At 44.3% G+C, this 13842-nt stretch overlaps 3 protein-coding genes across 4 annotated transcripts; all 3 read left to right on the top strand.

Annotated features, from left to right (window-relative positions):
- Positions 1–1670: 1670 nt before the first annotated feature.
- LOC130886034 (chromatin target of PRMT1 protein-like) lies at positions 1671–2411 on the top strand. 2 transcript variants are annotated; one of them, XM_057787923.1, is made up of 2 exons: positions 1671–2073; positions 2149–2411. In XM_057787923.1, the coding sequence occupies exons 1-2, from the start codon at positions 1671–1673 to the stop codon at positions 2409–2411; spliced, it is 666 nt and encodes a 221-aa protein (XP_057643906.1). The 2 variants fall into 2 exon arrangements, with proteins under 2 accessions (XP_057643906.1, XP_057643905.1); XM_057787922.1 differs by having other exon boundaries at positions 1671–2411.
- Positions 2412–4398: 1987 nt separating this feature from the next.
- On the top strand, positions 4399–5169 carry LOC130885558 (chromatin target of PRMT1 protein-like). The gene has a single exon (XM_057787089.1). It carries the CDS (start codon positions 4399–4401, stop codon positions 5167–5169), a length of 771 nt encoding a protein of 256 aa, XP_057643072.1.
- A 3233-nt stretch (positions 5170–8402) lies between these two features.
- LOC130885557 (chromatin target of PRMT1 protein-like) lies at positions 8403–9173 on the top strand. Its single transcript, XM_057787088.1, has one exon. The coding sequence runs from the start codon at positions 8403–8405 to the stop codon at positions 9171–9173; it is 771 nt and encodes a 256-aa protein (XP_057643071.1).
- The last annotated feature ends 4669 nt before the right edge of the window (positions 9174–13842 follow it).

The following is a 13842-nucleotide window of genomic DNA, read 5'->3' as shown; positions in this document are numbered from 1 at the left end:
GCATACATAGCACACAGGTAGTTGTGGACTTGCCAGAAAGCCATTAACCTGGTTACCTAGCAGACACAATGTTGATATATTTCCCCTAAGTAAAGTTTTGGTATAAAGGCTGTTTGGAGAATAAAAGGAAGAAATTCTTGAGGATGTCAACTCAGGATATCATGAGGGATCTATGAGAATCTCCCTACGGATGAAACCATGTGAGTTGTGTCTTTAACCCGACTCCTCCATGCCAGGACAGAGAGAAAGATGGTTTATGTTGGGGTCTGGTAGAGAAATAATTTATGGTCCGGGCTAGTACTGGACCCTGACATAATGGTGCCTGCAATGTGGGGATGACTGCTGAACCCCAGAAATGCCAGAGAAGGGACCAGAAGTACAGAGGAGAATGTGAGGCTTTTCTGTGAACCCCAGAAAACAAGAAAGAAGTGACCAGATGTGAGGAACCCATGAGAAAAAAATTTCACCACATCTGCATACATTAGTATTGAACGCTCAGAAATATAGATCAGAATTTTAAAAAGTATAGAGAAGCATGATAAAATTTAAATTGAGAGTAAAAATGTGTGGGAAAAAAGCATTCAGTTACAGAAGTTGTAGCTAAACAGAGTGAGAGTAGAGCAGGAAAATGGCAGAGATATTTAGAATCTTTAAGTGTAATTAATAGTCACAAAATTGCAACTTTATCGCTTGGTAAATGGGTAGAAAAAGTGAAGGAAAAAGGACTTTTGGCTGAAGAATCACCAGGTTATCACTGAGATTTATGCAACATGTGCACACAGAGGGAAGGTAATCTACCACACTTGTGGGGAAAAGGAAAGCAGGAGCAAGATTGTTGCCCCTGAAGACGGATGCCCCAACGCTGCCCAGTAACTCGCTTTGGGTGTTTTCTGTCATTCCATGGTTTGGAGGTCGCCTGCTCGCACTCCCTGCTTACTCAGTTCCTGTTATTTCCTTCTTGGGTCTCTGAGGGTGTTGAGGATTTGATAGCTATAGTTCTAGTTTTCCAGACACAGAAAGTCAATTAGGGAGAAGACTTTGAACCCAAATAGATAGGCTAGATGTGAAATCTTTCTCTGAATTTTCAAATGAAAATGGACTGGGCATTGTTGATGTATTTATTGCCTGTAATAATTGTATATGCTCATATTAGTTATATCCTTCTCTTTATCTTAGATAGAAATTGGGAAACGTAGTGACATTTCAATTGTATTTTAATAAATAAAGATTACCTGCAGATCTGAGAGTAAAAGAGTCCCACGGATCAGCCTTAATGAGCAGATTTGGAAACACAAACATTTAATCCCAGTAGCCACACCCTAACACACACCCTAATTCCATTGGTGCACGCCTTTAGTCCCACCCCTAGAGGAGACTATAAAAGGAAGTGGAGACCTCTCTCAGACACACAGTCTCATTGTGAGATTCCTGGAGGTAGCACGCTGGACTTGGCAGCGCAGGCTGGCACAAAGGAAAGGAAAGAAAGGGCTCTCCTGAAAGCAAAATATCGGCGGACTAGATAGCCAAGCCACCCTTTAGGCAAGCGCCTAACCCAAGCACCCAGCAAATAAACCCGAGTGGTCCTTGTCAGGTCAGATTCAGCAAACCCGCCCACAGCGGCCACGAGACGAACCCTAGAGTCCATCTCCTTCGATTCTCAGGATCAGAAGATGGCTGCACAGTCAGGGCGGAAAGTGGTGCTAATAAGAACCACCAAGCTGTCTCTAAATGAGCGCTTTACTAGTCTGCTGGAGAACAAACAGCCCACGCCAGTGACTTTTCGGGCTTCGCTGCTGCAGCAGCAGCTAGCCAGCGCCAGAAACAGAAGACTGGCCCAGCAGATGGAGAATAGACCCTCTGTCCAGGCAGCATTAAAACTTAAGCAGCGCATGGGTAACAAGAGGAACATCCAGGCTCCCTTAGGCCTACCCAGAGGTGACCTGTGCAGGGGAGCGATTGGAGGACGAGGCCTACCCAAAATCCAGGGAGGCTTTTGCCGAGGACGAGGAAGAGGAGGACTACGTGGGGGACTTGCCACCAGAAGCCTGCCAAGGGGCGGGTTGTCATTCCAAGGTCGAAGCCCGCTCCTCCGAGGTGAACAAGACTTTGCTGCCCCACGAATGGACTCAAGAAGTGGTGCTGTTCCAGGTCGTGGAGGTCCTGGGAGAGGGGGCCGAGGGTGTGCAGCTATGGGTCGTGGTGGATTCCGTGGTAGAGGTCTGGCTGGGATAGGTCGAGGAAGAGGGAACTTTGGATGCCGTGGTCGAGGCAGAGGTGCCCGCACTCGCCCTGCATTGACCAAGGAGCAGCTGGACAAAGAACTGGATGCGTACATGTCCAACACTAAACGACGCCTGGATGCTGAGTTGGATGCCTACATGGCACAGACAGATTCTGAAACCGATGACTGAAGCCTGCCCACCCACCTGCCTACCTCTTCTTAGACTCTCGGGAAAGTCACCAACCACATCTGTGCCTATGAAGAAATAGACTTGAGCACACATGAGAAGGACTCTGACTGAGGCGGGAAGGACTCACACCATGGGTTGTGGACTCCCTTGCCACCAGTGGGTGCCTTTGGTCTGTTCTGTTTACCTTTCGATATTGTGTGAAATAAACCCCATTTTCCCTTGATTCGGCTGAGTTTGTTTTGCTGTTTATCCAGTCACCTAGACTTGGGTTTAAGCAGGAATGCCTTGGCCCTCTGAGGAGAACTTTTTTCCAATCTCTGCCTCACCTGCTGTATATGCTGATAGTTTAATATTCCTTCTAATCACTTTTATTATCTGAGAAAGAGTTCCCAGAAGGAGCCAGAGTTCTCACTGATGTGTGCTCTCTGGGGGTAGAGTTCTAAATGTTCCTTAAAAGCTGTCTGGTCGTAGCTAAACTGAAGGTGTGTGTGCTATGTTGATGGTGAAGGTGGTAATTTGGAAATGTTGATACTGCTCCTGAGTCAGGAACGGCTTACACTTGTAGCCACTTTGATTTAGTCATTGACATTGCATAGGACATGCTGAGCTGGATGTGTAGAAATTCTACCCTAAAATAACATTTTTTAACTTATTGGCCTTTGTGTCATTTCCAAGAGATTTTTCACATTTAGTGTAAGAGAAGCCATTTGTGGTAGCCAAAGAGACTGGGCTAGGAGAAGCATTACAACCTAACTCCTGGGAAAGAGTCCTAAGCTGCTCCTGCTGACATGCAGTTACCTATGTTCAGAACCAGTCTTGGTTCAATCTACATAAATCGCTTTATTTTTTTGAACCTCTTGAAGGTTTAATTTTAACAGTAATTTGTCAGCTGTTCAGTTTCAGTGGAATCCTTTTTATCTGTCTCGTTATAACAAACTGTTGTCTCATTCAAAAAAATTATCAGCACCCAATCATTAGGAAGTAGCCTAGAAAACTATGCACACTTCTCCCCTCCACCCAAAAATGGATTATGGATGTTTGTTTTTGTGTAATGTGTTAGTTACAATTTATCATGGATAATGCTTAGGAAAAATCTAAACAAAGCATATTTGGTTTGATCCAAAATTTTGTTTTGAAAAACAAAGCCTGGGCATTGGTGGCAATCAATTTAATCCCTACACTTGGGAGGCAGAAGCAGGCTGGTCTTAATGAGTTCAAGGTCAGCCTGGTCTACAGAGCAAGTTCCCGGACAGGCTCTACTGCTACTGAGAAACCCTGGATCAAAACCACACTGGGGAAATAGAAGGAGACAGAGAGAGAGAGAGAGAGAGAGAGAGAGAGAGAGAGAGAGAGACAGAGAGACAGAGAGACAGAGAGACAGAGAGACAGAGAGAGAAGAGAAATAAAATGAAATGGACTGGGTGTTGTTGATGTATTTATTGCCTGTACATATTGTATATAAGCATATTACTTGTAGCCTTCTTTTTTCTTTTAGACAGAAAAGGGGAAACGTAGTGACTTTCAATTGTATCTTAATAAAAAAGATTACCTGAAGATCTGAGAGTAAAAGAGTCCCACGGATCAGCCTTAATGAGCAGATTTGGAAACACAAACATTTAATCCCAGTAGCCACACCCTAACACACACCCTCATTCCATTGGTGCACGCCTTTAGTCCCACCCCTAGAGGAGACTATAAAAGGAAGTGGAGACCTCTCTCAGACATACAGTCTCATTGTGAGATTCCTGAAGGTAGCACGCTGGACTTGGCAGCGCAGGCTGGCACAAAGGAAAGGAAAGAAAGGGCTCTCCTGAAAGCAAAATATCGGCGGACTAGATAGCCAAGCCACCCTTTAGGCAAGCGCCTAACCCAAGCACCCAGCAAATAAACCCGAGTGGTCCTTGTCAGGTCAGATTCAGCAAACCCGCCCACAGCGGCCACGAGACGAACCCTAGAGTCCATCTCCTTCGATTCTCAGGATCAGAAGATGGCTGCACAGTCAGGGCGGAAAGTGGTGCTAATAAGAACCACCAAGTTGTCTCTAAATGAGCGCTTTACTAGTCTGCTGGAGAACAAACAGCCCACGCCAGTGACTTTTCGGGCTTCGCTGCAGCAGCAGCAGCTAGCCAGCGCCAGAAACAGAAGACTGGCCCAGCAGATGGAGAATAGACCCTCTGTCCAGGCAGCATTAAAACTTAAGCAGCGCCTGGGTAACAAGAGGAACATCCAGGCTCCCTTAGGCCTACCCAGAGGTGACCTGTGCAGGGGAGCGATTGGAGGACGAGGCCTACCCAAAATCCAGGGAGGCTTTTGCCGAGGACGAGGAAGAGGAGGACTACGTGGGGGACTTGCCACCAGAAGCCTGCCAAGGGGCGGGTTGTCATTCCAAGGTCGAAGCCCGCTCCTCCGAGGTGAACAAGACTTTGCTGCCCCACGAATGGACTCAAGAAGTGGTGCTGTTCCAGGTCGTGGAGGTCCTGGGAGAGGGGGCCGAGGGCGTGCAGCTATGGGTCGTGGTGGATTCCGTGGTAGAGGTCTGGCTGGGATAGGTCGAGGAAGAGGGAACTTTGGATGCCGTGGTCGAGGCAGAGGTGCCCGCACTCGCCCTGCATTGACCAAGGAGCAGCTGGACAAAGAACTGGATGCGTACATGTCCAACACTAAACGACGCCTGGATGCTGAGTTGGATGCCTACATGGCACAGACAGATTCTGAAACCGATGACGGAAGCCTGCCCACCTGCCCGCCTACCTCTTAGACTCTCGGGAAAGTCACCAACCACATCTGTGCCTATGAAGAAATAGACTTGAGCACACATGAGAAGGACTCTGACTGAGGCGGGAAGGACTCACACCATGGGTTGTGGACTCCCTTGCCACCAGTGGGTGCCTTTGGTCTGTTCTGTTTACCTTTCGATGTTGTGTGAAATAAACCCCATTTTCCCTTGATTCGGCTGAGTTTGTTTTGTTGTTTATCCAGTCACCTAGACTTGGGTTTAAGCAGGAATGCCTTGGCCCTCTGAGGAGAACTTTTTTCCAGTCTCTGCCTCACCTGCTGTATATGCTGATAGTTTAATATTCCTTCTAATCACTTTTATTATCTGAGAAAGAGTTCCCAGAAGGAGCCAGAGTTCTCACTGATGTGTGCTCTCTGGGGGTAGAGATCTACATCTTCCTGAAAAAGCTGTCTGGTCACAGCCAAACTGAAGGTGTGTGTGCTATATTGATGGTGAAGGTGCTAATTTGGAAATGTGGATACTGCTCCTGGGTCACAAATGGCTTATGCATGGTGGCCACTTTGATTTAGTCATTGACTTTGCATATAACATGCTGTGTTGGATGAGTAGAATTTCCACCCTAAAATGAGATTTTTAATTTATTTTGGCTTTCTGTTTAGTGTAAGAGGCGTGTACCCATTTAGTGTAGGAGAAACCCTTCTGTGTGAATGAAGAGACAGGGTGGGAAATGCTTTACAACCTAACTCTGGGAACGCGTCATTTGCTGCTCCTACTGAAAAGCAGTTGCTTAGGCCCAGAACCAATCACGACCTATTCCAGTTAATTGACTTTTAAATTTTTTTGACCCTCTTGAAGGTTTAATTTCAACAATAGTAGGTCAGCCATTCAGTTTCAGTGGAATCCTGTGTTTCTGGTTCACTATAACAAATTATCATCTTGTTCGAAAAAATAAATCATTTATCAGTACCCCAACCATCAAGAAGTAGCCGAGAAAATATGTCCACATACCTAAAACAATGGATTTTAGACTTTTTTTTTGATTAATGTGTTGGTTCCAAGTTATTACGGAGAATGGTCAGGAAGCAAGTTAAATAAAGAAAATTTGATGAGATCCAAGGTTCTGGTTTTGAACAAAAATAAAAGTTGGACGGTGGCACACCTTTCGAATCCCAGACCTTGGAGGGCAAAATCAGGCTGATCTTTTTTAATCTGGGGTCAGCCTGGTCTTCAGAGCCAGTTCTAGGACAAGTCCCACAGCTACTGATAAATCCTGTCTCAAAAAAGCAAAATAGAGAATAAGGGAGAGAGAGAGAAAGATAGACACAAAGAGAGACAGAGAGAGAGAGAGAGAGAGACAGAGAGAGAGAGAGAGAGAGAGAGAGAGAGAGAGAGAGAAGTGTAGGCCCATATGTCTACATTGCATGGCAGGCAAGCCATCAAGCCATAGGCCACATCTGAGACGGGTCACATATCCTCCCAGGCAGGCTGTCACATCCCTAACAAAGGTCAGGATGTTGTTGCTCCTTTCTTTGTAATTTGGAAGATGCCTGATAGAGATCCTAATTCAAACCTATGTGACAGTTAGCATACATAGCACACAGGTAGTTGTGGACTTGCCAGAAAGCCATTAACCTGGTTACCTAGCAGACACAATGTTGATATATTTCCCCTAAGTAAAGTTTTGGTATAAAGGCTGTTTGGAGAATAAAAGGAAGAAATTCTTGAGGATGTCAACTCAGGATATCATGAGGGATCTATGAGAATCTCCCTACGGATGAAACCATGTGAGTTGTGTCTTTAACCCGACTCCTCCATGCCAGGACAGAGAGAAAGATGGTTTATGTTGGGGTCTGGTAGAGAAATAATTTATGGTCCGGGCTAGTACTGGACCCTGACATAATGGTGCCTGCAATGTGGGGATGACTGCTGAACCCCAGAAATGCCAGAGAAGGGACCAGAAGTACAGAGGAGAATGTGAGGCTTTTCTGTGAACCCCAGAAAACAAGAAAGAAGTGACCAGATGTGAGGAACCCATGAGAAAAAAATTTCACCACATCTGCATACATTAGTATTGAACGCTCAGAAATATAGATCAGAATTTTAAAAAGTATAGAGAAGCATGATAAAATTTAAATTGAGAGTAAAAATGTGTGGGAAAAAAGCATTCAGTTACAGAAGTTGTAGCTAAACAGAGTGAGAGTAGAGCAGGAAAATGGCAGAGATATTTAGAATCTTTAAGTGTAATTAATAGTCACAAAATTGCAACTTTATCGCTTGGTAAATGGGTAGAAAAAGTGAAGGAAAAAGGACTTTTGGCTGAAGAATCACCAGGTTATCACTGAGATTTATGCAACATGTGCACACAGAGGGAAGGTAATCTACCACACTTGTGGGGAAAAGGAAAGCAGGAGCAAGATTGTTGCCCCTGAAGACGGATGCCCCAACGCTGCCCAGTAACTCGCTTTGGGTGTTTTCTGTCATTCCATGGTTTGGAGGTCGCCTGCTCGCACTCCCTGCTTACTCAGTTCCTGTTATTTCCTTCTTGGGTCTCTGAGGGTGTTGAGGATTTGATAGCTATAGTTCTAGTTTTCCAGACACAGAAAGTCAATTAGGGAGAAGACTTTGAACCCAAATAGATAGGCTAGATGTGAAATCTTTCTCTGAATTTTCAAATGAAAATGGACTGGGCATTGTTGATGTATTTATTGCCTGTAATAATTGTATATGCTCATATTAGTTATATCCTTCTCTTTATCTTAGATAGAAATTGGGAAACGTAGTGACATTTCAATTGTATTTTAATAAATAAAGATTACCTGCAGATCTGAGAGTAAAAGAGTCCCACGGATCAGCCTTAATGAGCAGATTTGGAAACACAAACATTTAATCCCAGTAGCCACACCCTAACACACACCCTAATTCCATTGGTGCACGCCTTTAGTCCCACCCCTAGAGGAGACTATAAAAGGAAGTGGAGACCTCTCTCAGACACACAGTCTCATTGTGAGATTCCTGAAGGTAGCACGCTGGACTTGGCAGCCCAGGCTGGCACAAAGGAAAGGAAAGAAAGGGCTCTCCTGAAAGCAAAATATCGGCGGACTAGATAGCCAAGCCACCCTTTAGGCAAGCGCCTAACCCAAGCACCCAGCAAATAAACCCGAGTGGTCCTTGTCAGGTCAGATTCAGCAAACCCGCCCACAGCGGCCACGAGACGAACCCTAGAGTCCATCTCCTTCGATTCTCAGGATCAGAAGATGGCTGCACAGTCAGGGCGGAAAGTGGTGCTAATAAGAACCACCAAGTTGTCTCTAAATGAGCGCTTTACTAGTCTGCTGGAGAACAAACAGCCCACGCCAGTGACTTTTCGGGCTTCGCTGCAGCAGCAGCAGCTAGCCAGCGCCAGAAACAGAAGACTGGCCCAGCAGATGGAGAATAGACCCTCTGTCCAGGCAGCATTAAAACTTAAGCAGCGCCTGGGTAACAAGAGGAACATCCAGGCTCCCTTAGGCCTACCCAGAGGTGACCTGTGCAGGGGAGCGATTGGAGGACGAGGCCTACCCAAAATCCAGGGAGGCTTTTGCCGAGGACGAGGAAGAGGAGGACTACGTGGGGGACTTGCCACCAGAAGCCTGCCAAGGGGCGGGTTGTCATTCCAAGGTCGAAGCCCGCTCCTCCGAGGTGAACAAGACTTTGCTGCCCCACGAATGGACTCAAGAAGTGGTGCTGTTCCAGGTCGTGGAGGTCCTGGGAGAGGGGGCCGAGGGCGTGCAGCTATGGGTCGTGGTGGATTCCGTGGTAGAGGTCTGGCTGGGATAGGTCGAGGAAGAGGGAACTTTGGATGCCGTGGTCGAGGCAGAGGTGCCCGCACTCGCCCTGCATTGACCAAGGAGCAGCTGGACAAAGAACTGGATGCGTACATGTCCAACACTAAACGACGCCTGGATGCTGAGTTGGATGCCTACATGGCACAGACAGATTCTGAAACCGATGACGGAAGCCTGCCCACCCACCCGCCTACCTCTTAGACTCTCGGGAAAGTCACCAACCACATCTGTGCCTATGAAGAAATAGACTTGAGCACACATGAGAAGGACTCTGACTGAGGCGGGAAGGACTCACACCATGGGTTGTGGACTCCCTTGCCACCAGTGGGTGCCTTTGGTCTGTTCTGTTTACCTTTCAATGTTGTGTGAAATAAACCCCATTTTCCCTTGATTCGGCTGAGTTTGTTTTGTTGTTTATCCAGTCACCTAGACTTGGGTTTAAGCAGGAATGCCTTGGCCCTGTGAGGAGAACTTTTTTCCAGTCTCTGCCTCACCTGCTGTATATGCTGATAGTTAATATTCCTTTTAACCACCTTTATAATCCGAGAAATGGTTCCCAGAAGGAGCCAGAGTTCTCACTGATGTGTGCTCTCTGGGCTACAGTTCTACATGTTCCTTAAAAGCTGTCTGGTCACAGCTAAACTGAAGGTGTGTGTGCTATGTTGATGGTGAAGGTGGTAATTTGGAAATGTTGATACTGCTTCTGAGTCAGGAACGGCTTACACTTGTAGCCACTTTGATTTATTCATTGACATTGCATAGGACATGCTGAGCTGGATGTGTAGAAATTCTACCCTAAAATAACATTTTTTAACTTATTGGCCTTTGTGTCATTTCCAAGAGATTTTTCACATTTAGTGTAAGAGAAGCCATTTGTGGTAGCCAAAGAGACTGGGCTAGGAGAAGCTTTACAACCTAACTGCTGGGAAAGAGTCCTAAGCTGCTTCTGCTGACATGCAGTTACCTATGTCCAGAACCAGTCTTGTTCAATCTACATAAATCGCTTTTTTTTTGAACCTCTTGAAGGTTTAATTTTAACAGTAATTTGTCAGCTGTTCAGTTTCAGTGGAATCCTTGTATTCTGTCTCCTTATAACAAACTGTTGTCTCATTCAAAAAAATTATCAGCACCCAATCATTAGGAAGTAGCCTAGAAAACTATGCACACTTCTCCCCTCCACCCAAAAATGGATTATGGATGTTTGTTTTTGTGTAATGTGTTAGTTACAATTTATTATGGATAATGCTTAGGAAAAATCTAAACAAAGCATATTTGGTTAGATCCAAAGTTTTGTTTTGAAAAACAAAGCCTGGGCATTGGTGGCAATCAATTTAATCCCTACACTTGGGAGGCAGAAGCAGGCTGGTCTTAATGAGTTCAAGGTCAGCCTGGTCTACAGAGCAAGTTCCCGGACAGGCTCTACTGCTACTGAGAAACCCTGGATCAAAACCCACAATGGGGAAATAGACGGAGAAAGAGAGAGAGAGAGAGAGAGAGATGAGAGATAAAATGAAAAAAAAAAAAAAAAAAGATTTTTGATCCAGTTTTTAGCACCTATTTTTTTAAGTGTTTTGCATTGGCTTACTATTGTATATTGTATACAAATTTTGTATATTGATAAAAACTTGAGGTCAATTTTAGTAAAACATGCTCTACATACATTTTCATTTTTGTCTGAGCTATTGAACCTCTATAGCTCATTTAATATAAATTAATATAAATTTATAGACTTTGAAAATTATTATTATCAATTAACTGTTTAGTATAATAAAGAAATATAGGTTAGTAGTTAGTATGACTATGAGTTCAATTGTACTAGGTGATATATTTTCAAGATCAAACAAAAATATAATTTAGATGGATAGGTCATATTCAAACACTTCAGAGATCTACAGAATATAGCATTTAAAATGTTTTAATAACCTAGGTTGTTCTCTTTTGTGACAATGAGACATATCTGCTTCTTGCAGCTGCTATCTACTTCAGAGAAGATAATGGACATGGAAGGAACTCCACATGGAGTTTACTTCCTTTGTGGCAAAAAGGAAGCCACCGGGCAAGAAAATGCCCCTTCTTGACTGCTGACATGACGTTGTCCTAAAGACAAGCAGGACACAGAATATCCTGTTTCACAGAAAAGCCTGTCACATGTGCTAGGCCTGAAGGCTGGAGACGGGTGCCCTGATGGTGCCCAGGAACTCAGTTTGGGTGACTCTCCAGGCAGACAATTGATTTCTGTCATTCCGTGATTTGGAAGTCGCCTGTTTGCACCTCCTGCTTACTCAATTCCTGTTATTTCCTTCATGCATCTCTAAGGGAGTTGAGGATTTGATAGCTATAGTTCTAGTTTTCCAAACGCAGAAAGCAAATTATGATAGAAAGTCAATTAGGGAGAAGACTTTGAACCCACCTCGATAAGGTAGATGTAAAATATTTGTTCTCAATTTGTTAATTGGCAATTTCTAGACATTGTTTATGTATTTAATGCCTGTACATATTGTATATAGTCAATGTACTTATTGTATATAATTTTCTTATATTTGTTTTAGCCCTTTTTTAGACTAAAAGTGAATATGCAGTGACATTTCAATTGTTTTTTTAATAATTAAAGGTTACCTGAAGATCTTAGGGTAAAACAGTGCCACTGATCACTCTTATAGACCAGGTTATGGTAACACACACCTTTAATCCCTGTGGTCAGTATAACACACACCTTTAATCGCTGTGGTGCATGATCTTAATCCTCGTCTTATAATGGAATATAAGATGGGGGGAGACCTCTCTCAGACACACAGTGTCAAAATGAGATTTTTTTTTTAATGTTAGATTGCCATTTCAGACTGAAATATATGTTCGAGCCAGTTGCTCTCTTTTGCATTTTGGAATTTGAGGTTGAACCCCATTTTATGACCCTGAGTTTTTTATTAATCTTGTTTCAAACTATTGTGCATACAAGTGTTTTGCCTTTGTTTTTGCACCACATGCATGCAGTTCCCGAGCAGGCCAGAAGAAGCAAGTCAGATTCCCTGAACTAAAAGTATAGACATTTCAACCAGTCATGTAACTGGAAATCAACCCTGGGTCCTCTGTAAGAACAGCCAGTGTTCTTAACCCCTGAACCACCTCTTAGCCCCTAAGATCATTTTTGTTGTGGTTGTTGCTGCTATTTTGTTTTCAGTGAGCATAGTTTGCAGTTTTCAGAGTACAAATTTTATAATTCTTTTGGTCTAACTCATCACTAAGTATTTTACTCATTTGAATGCTTCTTTGAACTATCGTCTTAATTTCCTTTACTGAGTGTTGGAGGGCAGGGCAGTGGTCGCACACGCCTTTAATCCCAGCACTTTGGAGGCAGAGGCAGGCAAATCTCTGTGAGTTCAAGTTCAGCTTGGACTATCAAGGGAGAAACAGGACAAATGTAGCTACACAGAGAAAGCCTGTCTCCAAAAAAAAAAAAAAAAAAAAAAAAAAGAGTGAGAAAGACAGACTGCAAATTTTTAGAGGGAGACATCCTGTGTCCATCTACACTAACACATTTGTACATGTATGTACAGGCACCTTTACAAGCATGTCCACAGACATACATTCATGCAAAAAAGAAAACACTGTGATGAATTAAACAAGCCGAACACAAATACTATGTGATTCTACTTACAGAACTTTCTGGAATCAGCAGATTCATACAGAGAGCACTAGGGTCTAGGAAGGTCTGGGGTAGGGTGGAACGGAGAATTACCGCTTTATGGATAGACAGTGTACTTGGGGTAGAGAAAAGGGGCTGTCAAAGGAAGTGGTGACGACTGCACTATAGCTTGAAATCAATCTCAGCCAATCATACACGTAGAATGATTAAAGAGAAAATTTATGTTTATGCATTTTACTACAACAACGTTTAATGAGTACCGGAAAAGGAAAACAAAAGATTTAACAGTGGTAGGTCAGACGGGTTGCCACTGCTGTGAAGAAATACTTGGAAAATTAAAGGACAGAAGTTGGATTTGGGTTTTGGTTGGGAGGTTCCAGTTCATGGTATCTTGGTTTCATTGTGTTTAGACATGTGGGTACACAGTGTTTTGGGGTACATCGTGATGGGACACACAGCGTATGCTGGAGGGTAGAGCATGCCGCTTACCTCCTGAAGGCCTGGGCAGGAAGAGGAAGACCAACTAAGCGCACACTGGCAGACAGCATCTACTTGCTGGGTCATCTCACTGCATAGAATTTCATTACAGGACACAGGAGTCTCCACCTCCACCCTTTTGACTGCACATTAAATGGCCATGTGTGTTTTACTTTTTATCCTCTTGCAACTCTGTATTCACTGGGCTCTCTTTGCTGGGACGTGTTTGTTTTCATTGGCCCACCAGCAGCAAATTCCTGCTGTATTATAAGCATGCGGCATTGCTGCCATTGGGTTAGCCAGCACCGGTCCATCTGCGAGGAAGGAGCCCCACAGTATTCTCTCATGAGTCACTCCGCTACGGGTGCCAAAACCAATCAAACCGGTGCCAAATGCAAGAAGTCACCAGAAGACTCTCGGCAATTTACAGTGTTTTTGTAGGGAAGGGGAAATGGGGTGGGGAGGGGGTACATTTGCATATTTTTTCTTCTTTTTTTCTTGTCTGCTGGTGATCTTCATAAATTATAGTCATTATGGGACTGAAAAGGTACCTCAACAGGTAATAATGTATACTTTTCCGGCAAAAGACCTAGAACAGTCCCTGGCACCCATGTCGGGTGGCTCATAATGGCCTATAATTCCAGCTTCAGAGACCCCCATGCCCACTTCCGGACTCCCCCATCCTCCTCCCCGTCCTGCTTCCCCACCTTAGCTTCTCGGAGAAGCTGAGTTGTCTTTTCCTTATAGCTT

This window comes from Chionomys nivalis, chromosome 13, assembly GCF_950005125.1.
Source record: "Chionomys nivalis chromosome 13, mChiNiv1.1, whole genome shotgun sequence".
Taxonomy (NCBI): Eukaryota; Metazoa; Chordata; class Mammalia; order Rodentia; family Cricetidae; genus Chionomys; species Chionomys nivalis.
The sequence above is the reverse complement of the archived record's forward strand: the minus strand, read 5'-3'. Positions and strand labels throughout refer to the sequence as shown.